The 26182-nt window shown below is 40.0% G+C and overlaps 1 protein-coding gene across 1 annotated transcript in view; it reads left to right on the top strand.

Moving 5' to 3' along the window:
• adgrv1 (adhesion G protein-coupled receptor V1) overlaps positions 1 to 26182 on the top strand; it is a 1080612-nt gene that overhangs the window by 1007478 nt on the left and 46952 nt on the right. The window contains 2 exon segments of the mRNA XM_073861135.1: positions 21652 to 21773; positions 24723 to 24911. Coding sequence (XP_073717236.1) covers positions 21652 to 21773; positions 24723 to 24911 — 311 coding nt within the window.

The raw sequence follows: 26182 nt of genomic DNA, 5'->3' as shown, positions 1-26182 counted from the left end.
TATTTACGTGCAACCTATTGGAAACTATTATTCGTTATTATATAATTATTATTCGTTATTTTACTTTATTATTTCCACTTAAGAAGAGTTCAGCACTTTTTTATTTCAATATTTCTCTTTATATAAATACTATTTTGTACTTAAACCTATAATTTCATTATTTTACTAACCCAACTAACTCATCTGCCCTTTCCGATAGGTTGCACGAAAGGGGGAAAGTATAGCTTTCTTCCCCTTGAGAAGAGTTGTGCACTTTTAAACTTTAAAAAAAAAAATATATCTCTTTAAAAAAATTCTTCTATTTAAAAGCTATAATTTCGTTATTTTACTAACCCAACTAATGACTCATCCGCTTTCCAATAGATTGCACGTAAATATCTGTGCATATGTGCCATCACGCGTCTTCAGCACCGCGGGAAGCAGCCAGCACTCCAATGTGCAGTTTATTAATACCAGACAAAGTTGGTTTTTCTGTGCAGAAACATTGAACCATGGTCCGTGTAACGTAATTTAAATCCCGCGTCTCGGCCTTATTGTTTTTTTCTTGTTCTTGACGTTGGCTGAATTCTGGGTTTATATTTTAAACTGCCGCTTCAATGCAGTATAGCCACAAAGCTATTTAACAATGAGCACAATCTCCCGCGACACTACAACATGCTACTAATAATTCATTTATAAGAGCTGTTTTCTTGTACAAAATTAAATATTTTAAGTTAAATATACAGTGTAAAAAAGACAAGATTTTAACAATGTCAAGATCAAATGCCTGAGTAACAGGGTATTGTGTGTATGTGTGCATGTGCGTGCATGTGTGTTTACAAAATATTTTCAAAATAAAGAAAAACAAGACAAAGCTGTGCAGTTTGTTTCTGTGTAAGTTTATGAACAAAATTATTGGAACACAATTGTGATTCTGTGATTCTAAAGGGCACATGGTGAAATCTTGCCTAGGGCAGCAAATTGGCCAGGGCCGGCCCTGTGGCCCACCAAGCATGACCAGCTTTGTCAGGCTGGGGGGGCCAGCATAAACCACCTTAAACCAGCTAAAACCAGCTACCAGATTATGCTGGTTTTAGCTGGATTTTTCAGTAGGGAACCCCACCCACTACCATTATTACTCTCAGACTGACTATTCTGCCTTTACTAGTGTGTGTGAACTAGCTTTACAGATAGCTAACAGTCTCCAATAAAGAACCAAGAAGCATCTTGCTCGTTTAGTGTGTTTTACTGGTAGGACTGTAAAACTGTAACATACAGAAACAAAGAGAATGCATATTAAAATCTCAATAGGGGGAATTGACAACGCAAAAATAAAATAAGTAGCTTAGAATTAACTAAAACCCTCAAAAATGACCTCATTAGCGAGCGATTAGCACAATGCTAACATACATGGAAAATGCCATAGGGAAGCTAACAGTATTAGCGCCACATATTTTTTTTTACAAATTACAAATAGAAAACATGCTAAAATTACTAAATTTGGCATCTAATGTAAGCAAAGATCACTATCAAACAAATACTTATAGACAGATATTTTTTAGGGACCAAAATAGTAATTTACAGACTTTAACACTCTGGAGAATGACTTGTTGTAGGAAGGTTAGGAGAATAACTGAACTTCGGTAGCTCTGCACATGGGCGGCGCTAGAGGTGGGCTAGCAAGGCTTGAGCCCCAGACCTATTTTGTAAAGCCTCGATTGTTATAATATGCACGTCACAAATCTGTTAATCTGTTAAAATATTTTCTTTTACAGCCGAACTGTAAATCTCTCGTCAAGAACTGTCAACTTGCTCGTTTGATTATTTATGTAAACGGTTAAAAACGCTTGTTATAGACCTTTCTTTTCCCTTCCAGAGGTGGCACGTCTTTCGTTGCTACTGTACGCAACCATGAGCGCGCTCTCCGTGACGGCGAGTACTGAATGTGTGATCGAATTTAAATTGCTCATATGCACCACACGTCAATCATATCATTGCCACCATGCAATCAGTTAAACTTGTCGGGACTTTGGAGTTTTTGTCTATGGAAGATCTGTTACTCTGTCTGTGGCGCACCGCCACCTGATGGCCTTAGGAAAAACTGTGAACAGTGGGATATGAATTTTAGTGTGTAAATATATGTGGATATTTTAATTAGACTGACCAAATATGATGTTGATATTGTTAAATCTCTTGATCAGTGTTTCCTGCTGCATCTAGGTGGTGCTATGACTGTATCTGTATTTGGCTATGTTGATGGTTTGAGGCCGGGCCCCTTATTAATCATGTGAAGTATTGGGCAGGTCGGACATTGTATGCCTGAATTACAACAACTTCCAGTTTCATGGTGAAACATCAAACTTTGCCAGGCCATCACGGACACACCTTTCAATGAAAAGTCAAGATCTTTACAATTTATCATCGCAAAGTCCTTAAGATCTGTCTGACCAAACAAGATGAAGATCTAATTAAATTTCTATGAGCAGTAAATCACAGTGTAAAACCTGACATTTCCTGCTGCCAGCAGGTGGCGCTATGACTGTATGTGAATAATTCCATGTTGATGTGTTCATGCCAGGGCATGTATCAATCATGTGAAGTGGGGGTCAGATTAGACATTGTAAGCCTGAGTTAGAACAACTTCCTGTTTTATGGCGAAAAGCAGAAATTTGGCAGGCCGCCATGGACACACCCTCCAACAAAAAGTCAAGAGCTCTGCAATTTAGCATCACAAAGGCCTTTAGATGACAGAAACCAAATATGGTTTTAATCTAATGAAATCTGGAAGAGGAGTTCGTGAAGCCTGGAAATGGCAAAATTTGCACTCAAACTACAGAGAAAATTCAAAATGCCTGACTTCCTGTGGGGTTTAGAGCTTGGTTCCAAGAGACTTTTTTGTAGGTCTTGGGGTGATACATTATCCTATCACATTTCATATTTGTACGTTTACCGTTGCGGGGGGGCTGCTCTCTTAAGTTTTTGTAGGTGGCGCTGTAGAGCCATTTTACACCTCCAGTTCTAAAGCCTATTTCAAATAAAAAAATGTATCACATTTTACACGTATGCAAAGTTTCATGACTTTTTTAGCTTGTTTAGGCTGTCAAAATTGCGATTCATTTGTTGATACTTTGCAAGGCCACCACAGGCATGCCCTTTAACAAAAAGTCAAGGTCTTTGCTATATATTTATCATCACACAAGGTCTTGAGATTAGACTGATGAAATATGATGTTGATATGGTTAAATCTCTAAGAGCAGTAAGTCACAGTGTAAAACGTGGTAGTTCCTGCTGCCTCTAGGTGCCGCTATGACTGTTACTGAATTATGCCATGTTGATGTGTTCAGGCCAGGACCCTTATCAAATGTGTGAAGTCTGGGACAGATCTGACATTGTATGCCTGAATTACAACAACTTCATGTTTTCTTGCGAAACATCACACTTTGCCAGGCCCCCAGAGACCCGTCCTTCAATGAAAAGTCAAGATCTTCGCAATTTTTCATCGCAAAGGGCTTAAGATCAGTTTGACCAAATATGATGATGATTTGATTAAATCTCTAAGAGCAGTAAATCATAGCGTAAAACATGGTATTTCCTGCTACCTCTAGGTGGCGCTATGACTGAAGCTGAATATTGGCATTGAAATGTGTTCAAGCCAAGACCCTTATCAAACGTGTGAAGCATGGGGCAGATTGGACATTGTATGCCTGAGTTAGAGCCACTTCCTGTTTCATTGCGAAAATGCCGAAATTTGGCAGGCCGCCACGGACACACCCACCAACGAAAAGTCAAAAGCTTCGCAATTTAACATCGCAAAGGCCTTTAGATGATACTGACTAAATATGATGATGATCGGATTAAATCTCTAGGAGGAGTTCGTTAAAGTACGACGCTTGGAAATGTCAAAAAATGACAGAGAAAATTAAAAATGGCTGACTTCCTGTGGGGTTTAGAGCTTAGCTCCAAGAGACTTTTTTGTAGGTCTTGGAGTAATAGATGATCCTACCAAATTTCGTATCTGTACGTTTTTCGTAGTGGGGGGGCTGTTCTCTTGAAATTTTACAGGTGGCGCTATCGAGCCATTTTTACACGCCCACTTCTGACACCTATACTACATGTAAATTTTCGCCACTTCTGACACGTGTGCAAATTTTCATGAGTTTTCTGGTATGTTTAGGCCTTCAAAAATGCGATCCATTTCTGAGAAGAAGAAAAAGAAGAAGAAGAAGAAAAATTAAAGCTGCAAGCAGCGATGGAAGGGCCCTCGCACGCATGTGCACCGCCACCCTATGGCATTAGTAAAGCAGTGAACCAGGGGGATATGAATTAAAATGGGTAAATATAGGTGGATATTTAAAGGAACTTTGATGTGCCACACCTCTTGTGTGCAGCAGGTGGCGCTGTGACTGTAACTGATTGTTGTTATATTGATGTGTTCAGGCCGTGACCCTTATCAAAAGTGTAAAGTATAGGGCAGATCGGACAATGTATGCCTGAATTACAACAGCTTCCTGTTTCATGGCGAAATATCACACTTTGCCAGGCTGCCATGGACACACCCTTCAACGAAAAGTCAAGATCTTCGCAATTTATCACAGCAAAGGGCTTAACATCAATCTGACCAAATATGATGATGATTTGATTAAATCTCTAAGAGCAGTAAATCACAGCGTAAAACATGGCATTTCCTGCTACCTCTAGGTGGCGCTATGACTGATGTTGAATATTGGCATTAAAATGTGTTCAGGGCAAGACCCTTATCAAACATGTGAAGCGTGGGTCAGATTGGACATTGTATGCCTGAGTTATAACAACTTCCTGTTTCATGGCGAAAATGTTGAACTTTGTCAGGCCGCCACGGACACACCCTCCAACGAAAAGTCAAGATCTCCGCAATTTAACATCGCAAAGGCCTTTAGATGAGACTGACCAAATATGATAATGATCGGATTAAATCGCTAGGAGGAGTTCGTTAAAGTACGACGCTTGGAAATGTCAAAAAATGACACAGAAAATTCAAAATGGCCGACTTCCTGTGGGGCTTAGAGCTTAGCTCCAAGATACTTTTTTGTAGGTCTTGGGGTGCTAGATGATCCTATCAAATTTCGTATCTGTAAATTTTTCGTAGTGGGGGGGCTGTTCTCTTGAAATTTTGCAGGTGGCGCTATCGAGCCATTTCTACACGCCCACTTCTGACGCCTATACTACATGTAAATTTTCGCCACTTCTGACGTGTGTGCAAATTTTCATGAGTTTTCGGGTATGTTTAGGCCCTCAAAAATGCGATCCATTTCGGAGAAGAAGAAGAAGAAGAATAAGAAGAATAATAATAATAATAATAAACGGAGCAAAAACAATAGGGTCCTCACACCCTGGTGTGCTCGGGCCCTAATAATAATTAACGGAGCAAAAACAATAGGGTCCTCACACCCCAGTGTGCTCGGGCCCTAATAATAAACGGAGCAAAAACAATAGGGTAACCTCACACCCCGGTGTGCTCGGGCCCTAATAACATTATAGCTGCAAGCAGCGATGGAAGGGCCCTCGCACGTATGTGCACCGCTACCCAATGGCATTATTAAAGCAGTGAACCAGGGGATATGAATTTAAGTGGGTAAATATAGATATTCAAAGGAACTTTGATGTGCCACACCTCCTGTGTGCAGCAGGTGGCACTATGACTGTAACGGATTGTTGTTATATTGATGTGTTCAGGCCAAGAACCTTGTCAAACATCTGAAGTCTGTGACAGGTTAGACATTGCATGCCTGAGTTACAACAGCTTTCTCATGGTGAAACATCAATTTTTGCCAGGCTACCACTGACACACCCCTTTAACGAATATTCCAGATCTTCACAATTTATTATTGTGAAGCATGCCATTTTCTGCTGCCAGCAGGTGGCACTATAACTTTTACTGAATATTGCCATCTTGGTGTGTTCAGGCCAGGACACTTATCAAACATGTGAAGTGTGGGTCAGATTGGACGTTTTAGGCCTGAGTGAGAACAACTTCCTGTTTCATTGCGAAACAGAAATTTGGCAGGCCACCACAGACACACCCTCCAACAAAAAGTCAAGACCTCCGCAATTTAACATCGCAAAGGCCTTTAGATGACACAGACCAAATATGATGATGATCTGATTAAATTTCTAGTAGAAGTTTGTTTAAGTCTGAAGCCCAGAAATAGCTAAATTTGCACTAAAATTACAGAGAAAATCCAAAATGGCTGACTTCCTGTGGGGTTTAGAGCTTGGCTCCAAGAGACTTTTTTGTATGTCTTGGGGGGATACATGATCCTACCACATTTCGTATCTGTACGATTAATGTAGAGGGGGCGGCTCTCTTAAATTTTTGTAGGTGGCGCTATAGAGACATTTTAACACCTCAAGTTCTGAAGCCTTTATCACATGAAAATGTTCACCACCTTTGACACACGTGCAACGTTTCATGACTTTTTGAGCTTATTTAGGCTGTCAAAAATTTGATTCATTTAACAATATTTTGCGAGGCCGCCACGAACACGCCCTTTAACGAAAAGTCAAGGTTGTCGCTATTTATAATCACACAAGGTCTTGAGATTAGACTGATGAAATATGATGTTGATATAATTAAATCTCCAAGAGCAGTAGGTCACAGCATAAAATGTGGTATTTCCTGCTGCCTCTAGGTGGCGCTATGACTGTTACTGAATATTGCAATGCTGATGTGTTCAGGCCAGGACCCTTATCATACGTGTGAAGTCGGGGGCAGATCGAACAATGTATGTCTGAATTACAACAGCTTTCTGTTTCATGGCTGTACTGGCATGATGATGGCCCTCCTAAAAACAGATGACGGTGGCTATCTTGAAAACAGGGGCAGGCATGACGGTGGCCCTCCTGGAAGACTTCTTTGAAAACGGTTTTCATCTGATAGTCAGTCTAGAACCTTGTCATGGACAAGCTGGTGTGATGGGTTCCCGGGATGGCCATCTTCAGAACAGGAGCAAAGACACCAACCGTCCGCACTGACCGCAATCGAGTGTCTGCCAGATCAGACCTCAACTGCTGGGTCCCAGCATAAACCCGAAAGGTTGGTGAAGTGGCTCTAGTGCGGCAGCCATCTTGTGAAGTGGCTCTAGTGCGGCAGCCATCTTGTGAAGTGGCTCTGGTGCGGCAGCCATCTTGTGGAGTGGCTCTGGTGTGGCAGTAGTATCCCACCGGCTCCGATGGTCTAAATACCTTATGAATCCCCAAAAATCCAGGATTTCCAGACCCTTCATTCCCCACAGAGGCAAAGGGTCATCAAGGCAACTATTAAAAAGGTCCTTTAATGCAACATCATTATAGTTCAAGCCGCGAAACCAAAATGTCTGTGACAGGCAACCCACTGACTGACTCTGCTGACGTAAAGCCCTTATGTTGCTGACTCTTCCCCTCCTCTCCTTCTCAGTAGTAGGGGGAAGGGTAAGAATACCCAATCCACTGGATCTATTCATGACAGAGTCCTTCTGTCACGAACTGCACACAAACAAAGGGGTAAGATCCAATAGCAGTTTGTTTAGGGTAATCCATAATCATAATCCAGCCAGGCAAACGGTCATACACGGTAATCAATCCATACAATAACAATCAAGACAAAAACCAAAACACGAACAGAACTCAAAAAGGCAGTGTGACGTTAAACAAGGACTCTGTGACAAGAACTGAACAGACAGGGTATATATATACAGGTGTTGATGAGTGTCCAATGGTCTACAGCTGTGAAGAGTAATCAGTAGCTAATGATTTTTAAAGATTTGCCAAGTTTTCATCTTGGAAGTCACTAACAGGTGTTATTACATGCCTTATTCACATAACCCGTCTTTTCAACAAAACTGTGAAGAGAAACGGTTCTTGTAAGGGCTGGCATTATTGCAAGGCAGAATTCACAGTGGAAGAATCCAAGAACACTTCAGCCATCATCATCAAAGCGGTGCAAGAAGAGGTTTCCAGTTAACAGATCAAATGCATCCAAAATCAGGAGAGGATTCCAAAAAGTAGTTCTCTTCACACACTGGATCCATTCATTGATGCACAAGGTCTGCTGAGAGTCGGAGGCGGGCTCCAACATTCAAGCCTCATCCAGAGTGAAAAGTCTCCTTTAATAATTCCTGGCAAGCATCACATTGCAGCTTTGCTTATTAGACACCATCATGAGCATATCCATAATCAAGGCTGTCACTTTACGGAAGGAACTGTCCATTCAGCCGGCTTTTGGATAGTTGGTGGAAAACCAAGACTGAGCAGCATCATACATCAGTGTGTAACTTGCAGACAACTCAGAGCTTCACTCAGTATCCAAGAAATGGTGAGCCTTCCAGCAGATTGCCTCTCAACAGATTCTCCCTTTACCAAAGTTGGACTGGATGTATTCGGCCTTTGGAGTGTTTCCTCACAACAGACAAGAGGAGGGTTTTCACACAGTAAGAGGTGGGCTGTCATTTTTACATGCATGAGCATAAGAGCTGTTCATATTGAAGTTATGAAGTTGAGTCCCTCAACACTTCCAGTTTCATCAATGCTCTTAGATGTTTTCTTGCAGTGCGTGGACCTGTAAAATGCATTCGTTCAGACCGTGGCACACACTTTGTTGGTGCGTGCAAAGACTTAAAAATACCTTCTTATCTCTTATCCCTACCGTGTTTATATATATATAAATATATATTAATTTCTCCCAAGGGTTTTTTGTCCTTCTAGGAGTTTTTCCCTCTGGGTTTTCTCCTAGGGGGTTTTTCATCCCCGGGAGAGTCAGCCAACTTTGGCTTAACTTAGCACTTTACTGTATACGTTACATTATTATTACTACGCTCGCTTGTATGGTTTATCCTTAGCCGCAATATTCTACTTCTTATATTATCTGTTGATTTTCTGTGTTCTCCCATACATTTACTAATGTAAAGCTGCTTTGCAACAATTAACAGTTGTGAAAAGCGCTATATAAATAAAATTGAATTGAAAACCTTCAAACATTGACAGCAAAATTGTGAAGATGTATCTAGAAGATCGTGGTTGCACTTGGATTTTTAATCCTCCACACACTTCCCATTTTGGTGGAACATGGGAAAGAATGATTGGAATTGCAAGAAGAATTCTTGACTGAAAGAAAAACTTACCCACGAAGTGCTGTTGATATTCATGGCAGAGGTAGCAGCCATTATCAATGCCAGGCCTCTTGTTCCCATGACAATGGATCATGATGAATCATTTATAATCACCCCAGTGGATCTCCTCACACAAAAGGTGAACACATTCTGGAACAGATGGCTAAAGCAATTCCTACCAACCCTACAGGCATGCAAAAAATGTCAGTCCGCTCATCCAAATGTCAGTCCAGGAAGTGTTGTTCTTCACAGTCAAGTACTATGAAATGAATGGCCCCTTGGACTGGTAATGCAGACCTTCCCTAGCCAAGACAGGAAGGTGCATCAGGTTAAGGTCAAGGTTATTAAACCAGGGGGTTCTACGTCTTTTCTTAGACCTATTACAGAGATGGTGCTTCTACTTTCTCCAGAGTCCAAAGCAAATGTATCATCATAGACTTTGTTGAGGTTGTGGTGTAATCTATATTACATGTTACCACTAGAGGGCAACACTGACATGGGTAATGCCTGAGAACGGCATGGGAGGCATTAGATGAATAAGCGAGTGACACGGTATGGTTGTAGTTGATAAATAAAGTGACACGGGGAACACTCAAAGCAGCAGTCTTTATTTGTAAATCAACCCAACACAACATGGTGTCAGAAGTGGCTGTGCTTTGAGAATGTAGTAGTCAGCTTTGCACCCGGCTAGCGACTATGAGCGAGGAAGACTTAGCGAAAGGAACCCCAGCAGCGGGGGCAGCCACCGCAGCACCGGTGATGGCGGCGGCGACTCCAGCAGCTACCTTCACCATTAAACCACCTGAGTCATTTGATTTTGCAAAGCCTCAGGAGTGGCAAAGGTGGTGCAGACGGTTTTAGCGTTTTAGACTGGCAAGTAACCTGAATAACTCTTAGGAAGCAAACCAAGTCAATACCTTAGTTTATTGCATGGGAGATGAGGCTGACGACGTGCTAAGAGGGCTTGAGCTAACAGCCATGCAGCACCAGCAATACAATGCAGTCAAAAACAGCTTTCGACAGGCATTTTGTCCCTAGAAAGAACGTGATTTACGAGAGGGCAAAATTTAACAAGAGAGTGCAACAGCCATCAGAACCCGTGGACATATTCATTACAGCCCTATACGCACTGGCAGCAAACTGACCTGAGAGGAGAAGTTATCGCCAGCAAAACAGCTATGGATGCAGTACAGGTTAGAAAAGCGAAGCCGAATAAGTTTAAAACCAAAGAACAAAAACAGTTTAAGTTCGCAAAGTGTCAGCAGACCAAACACGACAGTAAAGCATGTTTCAAGTGTGGCAAAGCACCCGCGCAATGCAGAAGCACAGTGCCCAGCAAAAAATGCAGAATGTCACAACTGTGGGAAACGCGGACACTACGGTAGAGTCTGTAAGTCCAGCACATCTGTGAATGAGGTCGCGGACAGCGCGGCTGGACTTTTTCTGGGCGTGGTGGATTCTGGAGAAGAACCATGGCTGGCTGACATAAATGTGAGCTGACATAAGGTGACTTTCAAGCTAGATTCCGGTGCAGATGTGTCCGCCATTTCCGAACAGACATTTGTGAGCTTCAACCTAAGAGACAAAGTATTGGACAAGGCTGAAAAACCACTGTATGGGCCGGGAGGGGCCGCGTTAGCTGTTTTGGGGTCTACCACAGAGACTATTGCATATGGTGAGAGGAGCACTACTGAGAAAATTTATGTAGTCCAAAACCTGCGCATGGCACTGCTGAGTAGAGCAGCCTCGGTGATACTGAAGCTTATCGCTAGAGTTGATACTATAAACGAGGAGACAGTGAGCAAAGCATTTCCCAAGTTATGCAAAGGACTCGGGCTAGTTCGTAAGCCATACATCATAAAACTAAAACCTGATGCCAAGCCCTTTTCCCTCAAAGTGCCAAGGCGTGTGCCACTGCCGGTCATGGGCAAAGTTAAAAATGAGCTGGACAGAATGGAAAGAATGGGAGTTATTAGTCGTGTGGACGAGCCGACCGACTGGTGCTGTGGCATGGTAGTAGCTCCCAAAAAGGACACAGAGCAGGTGCGTATCTGTGTGGACATGACACCTTTAAATGAGTCCGTGTGTCGTGAAAGATACATACTTCCTTCTGTAGACCAAACACTAGGCATGCTCACAGGTGCTCAGTATTTTTCCAAACTCGACGCAAACATGGGCTTTTGGCAAATACCACTATCTGAAGAGTCGGCACCCCTCACCACCTTCATTACATCATTTGGCAGGTACCACTTTAACCGTTTGCCATTCGGAATTTCCAGCGTGCCCGAACATTTTCAAAACATGATGGTGACAGAGGTTACAGCAGGTCTCGAGGGTGTCGTTTGTCACATGAACGATATCCTGGTCTGGGGGTCGACCGTAGAGGAGCACGACACAAGACTGCATGCTGTCCTGCAGCGAGCAGAGGAAGCTGGTGTTACATTGAACATGTCAAAATGTGAGTTTAATAAAAGAAAAGTCAAATTCCTTGGATTCAACGTCTCAGCGGACGGAATGAGCCCCGATCCGGACAAAACCCAAGCTGTTCAGGACATGAAAGAGCCAAGCAATGTGAGTGAGCTGAGGAGCTTCCTTGGTTTGGTGAACCAACTGGGGAAGTTTATTCCCAACCTTTCTGAAAAATATAAGCCACTAAGAGATTTACTTTCAACCAAAAATGCATGGTACTGGGGGCACGACCAGCAAAAAGCGTTTCACAACCTTAAACTTGAATTGTCTTCTCCTCCTGTGCTACAGCTCTACGACCCGAATAAGCCACAGAAAATCTCAGCGGATGCTTCTTCGTTTGGCCTGGGGGCGGTCATGCTGCAGCAAGCGGGTGATGTGTGGTTGCCAGTGGCTTATGCTTCCCGATCATTAACACCTACCGAGCAGTGCTACGCACAGGTGGAGAAAGAAGCGCTGGCTCTTACGTGGGCCTGTGAGAGGTTTAATGACTTTATCCTAGGTCTCCACTTTGAACTTGGAACTGACCACAAGCCACTAGTGAGTCTTCTGGGAGGACAAGCTTTGGATGCACTTCCGCCACGGATACAGAGATTCCGTATGCGCTTAATGAGGTACTCGTACACAATAAAGCACATCCCTGGCAAAAGTCTCACCACATCTGACACACTTTTACGTTTACCGCTTACAAACAGTGTTACTTGCGCTGATACAGATCTTATGGAGGACACTAATATTTACCTCGAATTCGTGCTAGGGGGTCTCCCTACAAGCAGTAAATACCTGACAGATCTGCAAGAGCAGCTGATGTCTGACAGCGTTTGTTCACAAGTCATGAGGTACTGCGCAGAAGGCTAGCCGGATCGTAACCAGCTGCAAGGAGCGGTGAAGCACTACTGGCCTGAGAGAGCTCTTCTGAGTGTGCACAATGGACTGCTACTTAGGGGCACAAGGTTAGTTATTCCTGCTATTTTGAGAAACTCGGTTTTGGATAAAATACACGAGGGTCACCAGGGAGTGGTTAAGTGCAGAGAGCGTGCTCGTCAGGCAGTGTGGTGGCCGGGTTTAAGCAATCAGATCAGTGAACTTGTCCTTAAATGCAGGCAGTGCATACAGGAAAGAGTCAATGTAAGAGAGCCTTTGTTGCCCACAGATTTACCCGACAGACCATGGCAGAAATTAGGTGCTGACTTGTTCACTCTGCAAGATAAAAACTACCTGTTAATAGTGGACTACTTCTCTAGGTATATAGAGATTGCTCAGCTCAGCCCAATTCGTTCTGCTAATGTCATTGTGCATTTGAAATCAATATTTGCTCGTCACGGAATACCAGAGATACTGATCACAGACAACGGCCCACAGTTTGCATGTCAGGAAATGAAAGACTTTGCAAGTGAGTACTGTTTTGAGCACGTCACCAGTAGTCCCAAAGCAATGGCGAGTCGGAGAGAGCTGTCAGCACAGTTAAAAATCTCCTCAAGAAGGCTGGTGATCCGTACAGGGCTCTATTAGCTTATAGGACCACAGTGCTGGCAAATGGTTACAGCCCTGCTCAGCTGCTCATGGGGCGTCGGCTCCGTACCACCCTACCGATGCTACCGGAGGCTTTACAGCTATGTCTGCCTGATCTTCAACTGCTTCGTCATGTGGAGAGGGAGAGAAGGATGAGACAAACAGAATGTTTCAACAAAAGACACCGAACAAGAGATCTGGACAAACTGATACCTGGAAACCCTGTTTGGATTACAGATGCAAAAGCAACAGGCACAGTGACATCTGTCCACACAACCCCACGGTCCTATGTCGCAGGGTACGATCAGAAGGAACCGCAGTCATCTTGTGCCTTTGCCTATATCAGAGACTCATACTGAATCACAGCTGACCCAGTCTAATGAAAGTAGCCCTCCTCCAGAGACACTTTCTGAGCCACAAGTACAAAAAGCACCAGATGTTGTGCGATCTAGGTCTGGTAGAGAAGTGGTAAAACCAAAAAGACTGGATCTGTGAAGGAACGTGTTAACATTTTTGTTATGTTTGAATAAGTTCTGAAATATGCCTTAATCTAATCAGAATTTTTGCATAAAAAAGTTTATTGTTTACAATAGCTGTTTGATAAGGGAAAAGTAAGGTTATGACAATGTTGTGCCCAGAACATTACAGTTCAGCTGACCTATGTGACATGTTAGAAGTAAAATCAATGGAGAAATACTAATGGTTTGAGTCAGGGCCGGCGCCACGAGGGGGCGTGAGGGGGCGTCGCCCCCTCACCGGGACTATCTCGCCCCCTTCAGATCACCATTCATGTTGAATGGGATTTTAATGATAATATTTTATTTAAAAATCACATTTGCCTTGTGTATTGTCTTCCTAAAGTGAATTTTATAGTCTAATTATTTAACAAAACAAAAAAATCAAGTGTGCATGTATTCTACCGTGACATTAATAAACACACGCCCACTCCATGGCTTGTTACACTTCAAGCGGCGCCACTAGAACTGTGAGGCGATGACGTCAAAGCGCCGCGAGAGCGAGACGAAATTCCACTTTGCATGATTTCTTGAATCGTTCTCGGGGTACTTTGACGTCACCCGGCTGTCGGTTCTTGCAGCGCCGCATGGAGTTGAACAAGCCTTTTGTGTTGACGGCTTGACGCACGTCGACAATGAGCCCGCGTTGTCAGTCTCAGCGGGAAATCAAGATGTCGAAGTGCGAAAGTATATCAAAAGTTACAGAAAGGAGTGGGAGAGTGACCCGGGCCTGCCCTGTAGCAATGGATATATGTAAAATAGCACTCCAAATTCTGCAAACCGGACTCCGGATTATCACACAACAATTTTGCCTTGGCGTGGATTATTATCGGAGCATTTCAGTGCACAGAACCAAAGGTTCGGCTGTCATGTCAATTCTGGCACCATGAACTTCAGCCAGACTGTACATAGTTTTGAAACGTTCAGATGTTTATGTTCTTCAGCATCCTTGCAAGTTAAATTACAACCAACCTATTATTGTTCTGCATTTAACGTTAAAGGTAAGCATACGATCTCTCTCTCACACACACCTGTTTATCAGAAGTAAAATACATGTATTATTATTAATATTAATAGATAAAAAACAGACATTGAATTTATAATTAACGAATAGGTATTTGAATTAGCCTATCCTAAAGCATAGCTAAATGTGTAAACGAGTTATTGTCATTTTGCTATTGTGGTTCTGTGGTTCGCTATTGCTGGTGTTTAACTGCTAGCTTATGGTGCATTACTTGTGGCAGTTAAAATAACTACGTTAAATGATTAAATTGAACCAAAATTTTGATAAAATGTTGCGTTTGGACAAACCATTTGCAAACACTGTCCCCCACCATTACGTAAAAATTATTTGCACTACGGAAAGCAAACACGAAGTACGAACATTTCATAATTTCAGGGTATTATATTGCATTAACTAATTTCACAATGGACAGTCGAAATGGATTAAAAAGAAACTACCTCTGGGTATGAACTTCAAATGAGCAGTGTTGTGCTGTTAAGTAACGTTAGGTATGCTTTTTTTGTTGTTGTATATAGTAAAGGTGTTCAGATCATGTACGTTGCTCACTATAGCTGTAGTTTTTGTGGTTGCAGAGATGTTTGTTTATAACACGTTAAAGCTTAAGGGGCGTACCAAAGCTATATGTATTTTCTAGCTTGGGGAATTAAATGCATTTTGTGTGATCGCCCCCTCTGGTATTTAAGACGCCCCCTCATCAGCGCTCGGCTGGCGCCAGCACTGGTTTGAGTTACAGCTAAGAGTGGTTTACTTTATTTTCAGTAAGGGGGATGTGGTGTAATCTATATTACATGTTACCACTAGAGGGCAACACTGACATGGGTAATGCCTGAGGACTGCATGGGAGGCATTAGATGAATAAGCGAGTGACACGGTATGGTTGTAGTTAATAAATAAAGTGACACGGGGAACACTCAGAGCAGCAGTCTTTATTTGTATATCAACCCAACACAACAGAGGTGATGTGTAAGTACATCATGCGGGGAGTGTTGTGTTTTCATGTATGATGGTCTTGTTTTTATTCTTTAAGTAAGCATTTGTTTAATTGGGTCATAGTCTTTTAAGAGTTTTAGGTTTCAGTAAGGAGTCATGTCGTGTGACCATTAATCAGGAAGTAGTCAACCATGGCACACAAAGCAGTATGTTTATTGTATCTGAGCTAATCCTGTGATATCTGCATATATCTTATGCCCTTTGTAGCATTGTGGGTATGTATTGATTGTTTTTCACGACATCTACTGTTAGTAGGGATGCATATCAATTAATCGCGATTAATCTATAGCAGAATAAAAGATTTTGTTTACATCATATATGTGTGTGTACTGTGTATAATAACTTTGTATAGTTAAATGCACACACATGCATGTATATATTTAAGCAATGTTTACATGTGTATATACATTTGTATATTTATGTATAATTTATATTATATATAAATATAAATACTTAATATATAAATATATGTTTTTCTTAAAATTATACATGCATGTGTGCATATTTATATATACATAATTATTATACACAGTTCACACACATATATGATGTAAACAAAAACTTTTATTCTGCTATAGATTAATCGCGATTAATTGATATGCATCCCTAACTGTTAGAGATCATTATTTGGTAACATTGTTACATTTTGTGAAGTTGATTGTTAGAAGTCTGTTATTTACTATCTACAGTACTATTGTGCTAGTGTTTTATTATATCGTCCCCTTGGAATTATAAGGTTCTATCTGCGTTCTGAACAGTTTTGAGATATTGAGCTTCAAAGTTTTTGCAATAGCCTACATATAAGATATACAATATCAAAATCCTCTCAAATTTCGAAATGTGGATTTTTGGAAGGGGTCAAATGCAGATGGAAAATTCTAATTCTTAAAAAAAACCACTTCGCTTAGAATTATAAGGTTCTATCTGCCAAAACATTCACTGTAAAAAATACTTTGCTGCCTTAAAATTTTTTGTTGAATCAACTCGGATTTACAAGTCATTTCAACTTTCTATTATTTATCTTGACTAGAGATGAGTTGTTATAACTACAGGTGAGTTGTTATAACTTATACATTTATAAGTTGACTTTTCTCAACTATATTTTGTAAGTTGTGACAACTAATTTCTGTTGACATGACTTGTAAATCTGAGTTGACTCAACAAAAATTTTTAAGGCAGCAAAGTTTTTTTTACAGTGTTATTTAAACATTAAATATAAAATTAATGTTGTAACAATTTTTAACATGTGTTAGAAAGTAACATTTTAATCCTTTCTATGAAATTTATTTTATATATTTTTAGCACTTTTATCCCTAAAAGTCTGATTTTATATGGCTCCTTTACAACATTGCTACCCTCTTCTGCCTCAGTTTTTCTCCTATTCTCTGATTATGTTTTTTTTCATATTTTGTTTGCCTGGTGCTCTCTTTCTCGTTCTCCTACTGTTGTTTCTAGCATTACATTTTCTTCTGCTGTATATGTCGGGTTCATTACAAAAATGGACAAAACATTTTTAGCATGTTATACCATTGAGCAGCTACAGGCTAAAATCATTTTAATACTGAGGTAACTGCTTTAATGATCTTTCTCATGTTTATCATAACTTACTGTAACAGCACTATTTTGGGTAGGGTAGGATAGTTTAGTTAGTAGGTTAGTTTCTGTATTTTTTTATCGTAGTGCTTGCTTCTTAATATCAGGAACTACTGGCTAGTGTGGTGTCTAACTATGAAAACAATCTCCTCAGCAAGACCTAAAACAAAACAAAAAAAGACTCCCCCTACTAAAAACTAAAGCAAAGACCAGCATAAGCTGGTAGCTGGTTTAAGATGGTCTAAGCTGGTCCAACCGGCCTAGCAAAGCTGGTCAAGGTGATGGGTCAGCTGGTCTTCCAGCATGACCAGCTAAGTCCAGCTAGAACAACTTAAAAAGTTTCCAAAACACAGCTAGACCAGCTTAAAAAGTGACCAAAACACAGCTAGACCAGCTTAAAACGTGACCAAAACACAGCTAGAACTGCTTGCTACACCAGCAAGCTAAAACCAAGCTGGAAGACCAGCTAAAACCAACTCACCAGCTTAAGCTGGATTTTACAGTAGGGTGAACTTGTCAGAAATACGAACGTTATTTTACCCGCAGATTTTGCCTGTGTGGATGCTGGTCGCGCGCATTGGTCAAAAATAAAAATAACACGGTCTATTTTTGAAATCCATTGTTGTAATCAGACCTGCAGACTTGTCGCTTTTCGGCGACAATCGCCGTTTTCTTGGTCAATTGGGTCATTCACGTGAATCGCGTAGAACCGGGGAGTTTTTTTTTTTTTGAGGCGGTGGGGGGGTCGGGAGGCTGCCCTTTATCTGAATGCCATGCGGGCTAGAATTTCCAAACATTATTGAATAATTCTTATAATTGACACTTCTCTGGGCCAATCGGAATCTTAGCATTTGCTTTTCTCTGGGCCAATCGGAATCTTAGCACTCCCTTTAGAATCTTGAAGACAGCGCGGTCCTTTGGATGAGAGACACACCTGGCTACCACGCGAGTCTGATGGACACTTTTAACGTGAAGGAACAATCTTATTCAAGGTAAGTCAACTTTTTTGGACCAAAAACAACAACTATTTGTTTGCTTGATTTAAATTAGTGTTAGCTACCGCTTATATTGTATTTTTTGGAACGAGTCAACGCCGAGTAATGCACAAACGTAGACCTTGCATAAAGTTTGCCGATGCTTCGAGCAAAATGACTAATGTTAGCTAACTTAGCAGGACGATTGTTAGCTAGGCTTATGGTTACCCGGGTGCTCTGCCCTGAGTTCCGAGATATACGGCTACTACTCGAATTCTGAGCTAACGTTACCCTGAGTAACTTCATTACGGTGGCTGTGGTGCGCGCTTGCGCAGGCAGTCATTCGTGATGTGGGTAAATGTGACTGTTTACACAATAGCTGATGCGAGAGTAATGTTAAAGGAAAACCCACCGTTTTTCAATATTTAACTATGTTCTTACCTCAACTTAGACTAATTAATACATACCTATCTTTTTCAATGCATGCACTTAATCTTTGTACATCGCGTTGTGAATGTGTTAGAATTTAGCCTAGCCCCACTCATTCCTTGTGGCTGTATACCTGGTAAACAGTAATTTTTAACAACATAGGGCTGTTTAGATAAAACAATATGGCGAGCGTGTTGTCCTAGGCTAATACACCAACAGCAAATTTCTGTATAATAAAGGGCTACATTTTGCATCAAAGTCTGTCAATGAAATCTTTACATTGTGTTGTTAGTTGAATTTACATTATGAACACTAGCACTTTGAGATTGTTTATTCAATGTAAGGAGCCCTAGATATAAAATGCATTATTATTATAATTATTGAACAGAAATGTATGTTGATATTCACTGCATATCAGCCATACAGTATGGAGACACGTTGTTTTATCATATTAGTCCTATGTACGATAGTTTGCAAGGTTATATTTTAATGATTTTAATTTACTTTCAGGCAATGGTTCTGGGCACTTTGGTGGAGCACTCACTGCCATTCATAATGGCCAGTCATCCTCAACCTTGCACGGACGCCGGCCGAGGACAAAGTGGCTCTGTCGACGAAGCTTTCGCGAACATCGGCAAAATAATATATATAATATATACACAGAGGGGACCCTCTGTGTATGTAGATAAAAAGGTCTTGTTCACTGTCACTTTTTTACTCTGAGGAGTTTGCAGGTCTGTGTAATGCGCGCGTTACTTAGACTGTAACGGGTAAAATATTACCAAAATTTTATCAGTAATGCGTTATATTACTGCGTTACAGCAAAAACTAATATATTACTGTAATATATTATATTTTGTAATGCGTTACTCCCTACACTGGTTACAGGGTTGCTATTTTTCATGTTTTCTGGGTTGGTAGAAGCACTGGGGACCCGATTATAGCACTTAAACATGGAAAAAGTATGATTTTCATGGAATGTCCCCTTTAAGGTTTCTTAAAAACTTCGCGTTGCGTGCCATAATCCTCACAGATATTTTGTGTCTGTGATTTTTCCTGTCGTCAAGGAAAAAGCCGGCAACACAACATATAGTGGCGGTTTCCCGGACAGGGATTAAACTAGTCCTAGACTAAAATAAATGTAAGAGCTGTCAAAACTGAAAACTACTTGCACTGACATATCTTAAAATACATCAGTGCTCTTTGTTTTGCCTCAAAATGCACACAAGTAATGTTTTAGTAAGGCATGTTTGTCTAAGGTCTAGTTCTGGCTTAAACTAATTCCTGTCTGAGAAACCACCCCATAAAGTTGATCCTGATTGGTCCTCTTCTGTGCATTCGAAGTGCTGATTAGCTCACACAGATAGAACCTTATAGAGCCAAGTTAGAGTTCTACTTTGTAGATAGAACCTTTGAAACAATAATTTTTTTTTAATAAAACATCCCAAAATATACACAACTCAAAAAAAATCACATAATGTTAATAAGTTGTCACAGAATAAGAATATGTGAATAACTCAATTTTGACAAAAATGTCAGTTAGAACCTTATAATTCCAAGGGGACGATATGCTGATGATGGTACTGTTCAAAGAAAGTTTATATTACATAATATATAAGTGATAAATAAATAAGTGATTGACTAAAGGTAGAATGTGATGTCATATATTACATTCAGAAATGTCAGTAAAAACACAAATACTGTAACGGTAAAAACACAAGACTTTAATTCATATCATTTTGAGTTGGTATATCTGTACATGTTAAAGGGCAAGCATATTATATTGCTAATTATGCCCATGTATGTTTCAGTTTTACCTTTCCATTGCAAAGTCAATAAATCTGTGGACGAAGAGCCAACTGTCTAAAGAGTCTTAATGTTATGGAAAAGTTTACCTGGCTGTCAAGTTATACAGAACATAACCTGAAGACAGCACAATGTCCGATCTGTCCCAAACTTCAAATGATTGCAAAGAGTCTTGAAATGAAAACATGTGCATGCCAATAGTCACCTATCATCGTAGCATCACCAACTGGCATAAGAAAGTGACATGTTTTACATTGATTATGAAATGTCTGATGTGTCCCAAACTTTATATAATTGATAAGAGTCCTGGACTGAACACATCTACATGCCACTAGTCACTTATGGTCATAGCACTATCGGCTGGCAACAGGGATTGACATCTTTTACACTGATTATGCAATGTCTGATGTGTCCTAAACTTCACATGATTGATAAAAGTCCTGGACTGAACACATCTACATGTCAATAGTCACTTGTGGTCATAGCGCCATCAGCTGGCAACAGGAAGTGACATGTTTTACATTGATTATGCAATATCTGATTTGTTCCAAAGTTTACATGATTGATAAGAGTCCTGGTCTGAACACATCAACATTGCAATATTCAGTTACAGTCATAGCGCCCCCTGCTGGCATCATGAACAGGCATGTTTACATTAACTTAAACATAAAGTGTTCAATCTGTACTCTAATTAATGTTTAATAAGACTCTAACTATTAAGTCTTGTCTTAACTATTAAAGACTAAAAACAATGTTGTGTCCCTGGCTCACTTTGTAACTAAAAACAGCAGCCATGCTTGCTTATAGCTGTGGTGCATAATGAGAAAATATAGCCCAGTCAGGAGCAGTGAGAATCGGCAGTGATTGTATAATTATATTTGGGTCACAATATGACAAAAGGTAATCTTAGTGTATAATTTAACAAAACAAGGATAAAATAAAAATCATAAAAATGAATTGCTTTGGGCTATGGTGCTTTACACAATTCAGTTCATTCAGGCTTACATACAGATTCTTCTGAGGCTTTAGTAAGAAATAATTGCATGTGTTTACCTGCTATGCCATTTTATGCTAATTACTGCTGTGAAAACATTGATACAGTTGAGGCATGATACCAAAAGGCAAAATATAAAAATACTTTTTACAAATATGTCAACTTAAATTTTGATAGCAAGAGCTTACACATATTGAATTTAAGCAGGAATTGTGTTACTGAAATGATCTTGCTGTTTGCTCCTTAGAGGTTCCCATGATGCTTTACCTATTTGCTATGGTAACTCTTGTTAGCTTGTGGGCTGGACTACACATGGCCTATAGATACCCGTGGATGCTGATAATCCTTGTTATCTTCAACATCTTTTTGGTAAGTACATAAAGTACACACATGATATGACAGAAATGTTGATTATATAATCAAATAGACGGTTTCTTTGGACACACACGCTTGCCGTGTTTACATGCCTGGCGCGAAGCTAACTTCAGGTTTGGGTAGTGACTGAACTCTCATTTATAAAACTGTGCTTAGGATCCTTACTGTAAGTCTACAAAAGCCAAAAAATTGCGTATGCAAAAAAATATTCTGGTTTATAAAACTATGCGTACGCACACCAGCAAGCAATATTCCTTTTAAATCACCTAAAAGTCTGTGTACGTGAAACAAACCAAAAAAACTTCGTATCAGGCCCTATACAAGCCCATTTTAACAATAAATAGTCAATGGCCGTTTCTCAATATGCGTTCTTATCTGTACTTGTGTTCTTGTGGATTTGTGAAACGTCATCATTAACGGACCAAGTACTGTTCCAAATCAAAGTTCGCATCAAGCCCAAGTTCACATAAAATCCCTGGATGTGTTCTTGATCCACCCATTTTATCGAGGATGCATCAGAGGAGACTTGTGTGGACTTATGACAGCGAAGTTTCCCAGAATGCATTTCGCGTCAGGAGTTCGTTCTTCCGAGTCTGAACTTGCAAGTTCGAACTACGAAGGACACAAGTCCGAGTTTGGCGTACTTGGTATTGAGAAACGGCTAATGTAAATCACCTCCTGAATGCTGATCCTTATATTAATGAGACTGGCATCCAGTTGTTTGTTCTTAAGCTAAATGCGCCCAGCCAATAAACACAACCATTGTCATAATCCACCAGCATGCAGCATAACACACAGGGATCACTGCAGCTTTTATATATTTTTACAGCAATTATATTGTACGCCTTGCCGAAATCACAGCACAAATGAGAGCTATCACTAAAATAAAATACATGTTTTCTGCTCCTTCAGTGCACGCGTCTGATATATGCGTGCTCTTCTCCAGCGGCACGAGTGTTCTCCTCAGCTCTACAAACAGCAGACATATAAAAACTAAATAATTTAAATGTAGAAACACAAATAGAAATTTCCATTTACCTAACAGACTTGCATTAACTTCCACATGTGTGAGTAAATATTTATTTTAATGTAATAGGCGAACATGTTTCCTCATGCTGGTTTTGTTATGAACATCATAATTAGGACTATTATAACGATAACATAGAGATAAACGATTGTCCGGGAGCTTGATGGCTGTAGTTCCACACTTTGATATTTGATGATAAAAATGCACATTAATTAAGGAAAATATCATTTAGGCTACTTAAAATATATATTTTTAAGATTTTCTTTAAATAAAATGAACATATAAACAAATTAATTAATAAATGAACATTTAAAGAATAGTATCTACAGTTATCTGAAACTTTCAGACGCAGAATTCTTTGCACCTGTAAAACACTCTTAATTTTGTGCATGTAGATTTATTAAAGTTTATTGTTTATGTAGTAGTCCCTGAATAAACAACACCATTAATGTTATAACAGCAGTTACAGATATTTTACAAAATACATAACAATGTTTGCACCAATGAAATGTGGAACACTCTCCGTTTTACTACCAAAATTTAATAAATGTAAAATCCATTTATTAACTTACAATTAAAAAGTTTCCACGACATCTCGTGAGATTTGGGCAAAAGTCTCATGATTTACATCCTGAACATGATGCATGACTGGATATGCATAGCCTTGAATACCGCTTCGAAACGGTATTCGAGAAAGTGTGGGTTTAGTGTGCGTTAAGGGCACTGTCCCATGTCTTAAAACTGGCAAAGTGCAGTCTTGCTCACTCACTTCCAAGTGGGGGTATTTGGCGCACCCTAAGACTTGCTGTCATGACCACTTAAACAGAAATCAGGTCAAGACCAAGAGCAGCAAAAGTTATCTGAAAGATTCAAATAACCATAAAAGGTGCAACCTTAATCATTTTGACTGCAATATCCTGCAAATGCTCAACATGTGTTAAAATATGTGAAGTCTTTCAACAAACAATGGTAGCATACAAATGTAAAAAAGAACCAAATAATCATACTGATGGAATACTGATGCTTATTCCATGCATCATGGAAAGTGTGAACTATATGTATTTACTGTATATTTTTCCTTTTAAAAAATGTTTTCTATACAAGAAATATGAGCAGGTCTACTTTAATGTTTTCAATGCAAAATACACCATGATCTGAAAATGTTACACACATGCAGACATGTTCAAAAGAATCTTTATTTACAATATAAAAACAACAATCTTGGCAAAATAAACCCATACAGCTAGGTAGTTTATTTTTTATTTTTGATAATTTATTTGTTATGTCATGTCTAACACATATTTTGATGCAAGTTATGATGCAACCTCAAAGAGTTATATCTTCAAATTTGAATAAAATTAAGAAATTGGGGCTTGTTTATATGATTCAAACTTACAAGCCGCCAAACAACACCATAGAGACATGCTGGTTGGTTTATATAATTCATACTGGGTGTCAAGATCCTAAAACCCTTGAACCCCGTTATACGTAGCTTGCATTTGTAATGAAGTTTGTCCTTTTTGTTCATGAAAGAAACCTCTTTTCATCATGCACTGTTAAAATCTTAATCATTTAAAAAATGGCAAATTACGCTTCTAGAAAAGATTTATTGATTTAGTAGCTTTCTTTCAGACTTGTGAAATTCAGGATTTTGATTGACCTCTATTATTATAAATGAATGCAAGACCTTTTATTGTTTGAGTTAATTTAGTGCAAAAATCTGATCATTTGAGAGACTGTTGAAAAAGAGTTGTATTTTTCTTTTTTGTTATGATTATTTCTTTATATTTTCTGAAATAGGTGATGTGTTGTAGTTTTCTCCCTTGTATTTTATATATTTTTTTTAAAAATCTCTCTATCTACTGTTTATGCAGTAGTATGTCAAGCTCTTGTGAGTTGTGGTTGGTCTTTTTCAGGGTCTGTACGTGTTTTCCGTGTACTTCATCATGCATAATCAGTTTTTCTGGCCGGCCAAGGCAACATACACCGTTGGGATGAATGGTCACGGCAGTCCAGTTTCCATGTACCAGGGTGGAGGTTCTGCTGCTGTTGGGGGAGGAGAAATCAGCAAGTCTACCCAGAGCCTCATAAGTGCCATGGAAGAGGTGTGTTCTTATTGCGGCACCAACATATTAACTCTGCACACAAAAGCTTAGCTTTGAGTAACATTATGTGCACTGTAGGCTAATGCAATTTGCACAATTATTTGCAATATTGGGCCCTGTTTTAAAGGAACAGTATGTAGGATTGTGGCTAAAACTGGTACTGCAATCACACAACTCGTGGCCAATACACAACATGGCAACATAAACATCAGTTGAAGGCTGCAACTCCTTTTTTTAAATGACAATATCCTGGCCAGACCACTGTTGTCAGTAATATAAGTATTAGAAATTAAAATGATTTCTTAACTCTTTCGCCGCCAGCGTTTTTTAAAAAGTTGCCAGCCAGCACCAGCGTTTTTCATGATTTTCACAAAAATGTAATGCCTTCCAGAAAATTTTCTTCTTTAAATATATAAACATACAATATACCAAATGAAAGAACAGACCCTCTGCTTTCAAACAAAAAAAACTTCCTACCTTCAGTAGTTCCTTTGTAATCAGCTTTTGAATATGGGTATTTTCTGCAAAAACACCACATTTTGAGCAAAAAACAGAGATAATTCAATTTTTGTGACTGACTTTTCATAGAGATCCTATTCAAACCGATCTTTAAAACAGACACGGACATGCAGCCGCTTGACATAGGGCAATACGTCCGGGTTTAAAAAGTTGCGGAAGGGCAGGGAAGCATTTTCTCTTGATTGACGAGACATCTTGTCAATGGCGGCGAAAGAGTTAATGTCTACTGACATATCAGGGCCATTTATGATTATCAATTTCTTACATCCTGTTCCTTTAAGGACCTAAGCGCATGGTCTAAAGCGCACAGCACAAGTTAACTTAGGGAAAAGTTCACTAAGTTTAACCCCTTAGGTGGCGCAAATTAGACCTGTTTGAGTCGCGACTCACTCGGATCTTTAACCCGGATCTTTAAATTAACTCATGAGTCGCGAGTCTCTAGTGTCATTTACCCGGATCAGTTGAGTCCTACTACAATTCAATGTAAAACCATAAACAGCGCCACCACACACACAAACCTCTTTCAACATTATTGATGAGACTTCGCTCGCATACAGATCCACTCGTAACCGGCTGATCTGCGCGAGAACTGACCCGAGATTCTCACTCAGAGCCGGAAACATTGCAAACTCGAGAGATCCACGGATCTGCGCGAGCCGCGAATTGACCCGAGATTCTCACTCAGAGCCGGAAACATTGCAAACTCGAGAGACCCGTGGATCCGGGCGAGCCGCGAACTGACCCGAGATTCT

The sequence above is a fragment of the Misgurnus anguillicaudatus genome, chromosome 22, assembly GCF_027580225.2.
Source record: "Misgurnus anguillicaudatus chromosome 22, ASM2758022v2, whole genome shotgun sequence".
Classification (NCBI taxonomy): Eukaryota; Metazoa; Chordata; class Actinopteri; order Cypriniformes; family Cobitidae; genus Misgurnus; species Misgurnus anguillicaudatus.
This window is presented reverse-complemented; position numbering and strand designations above follow the sequence as displayed.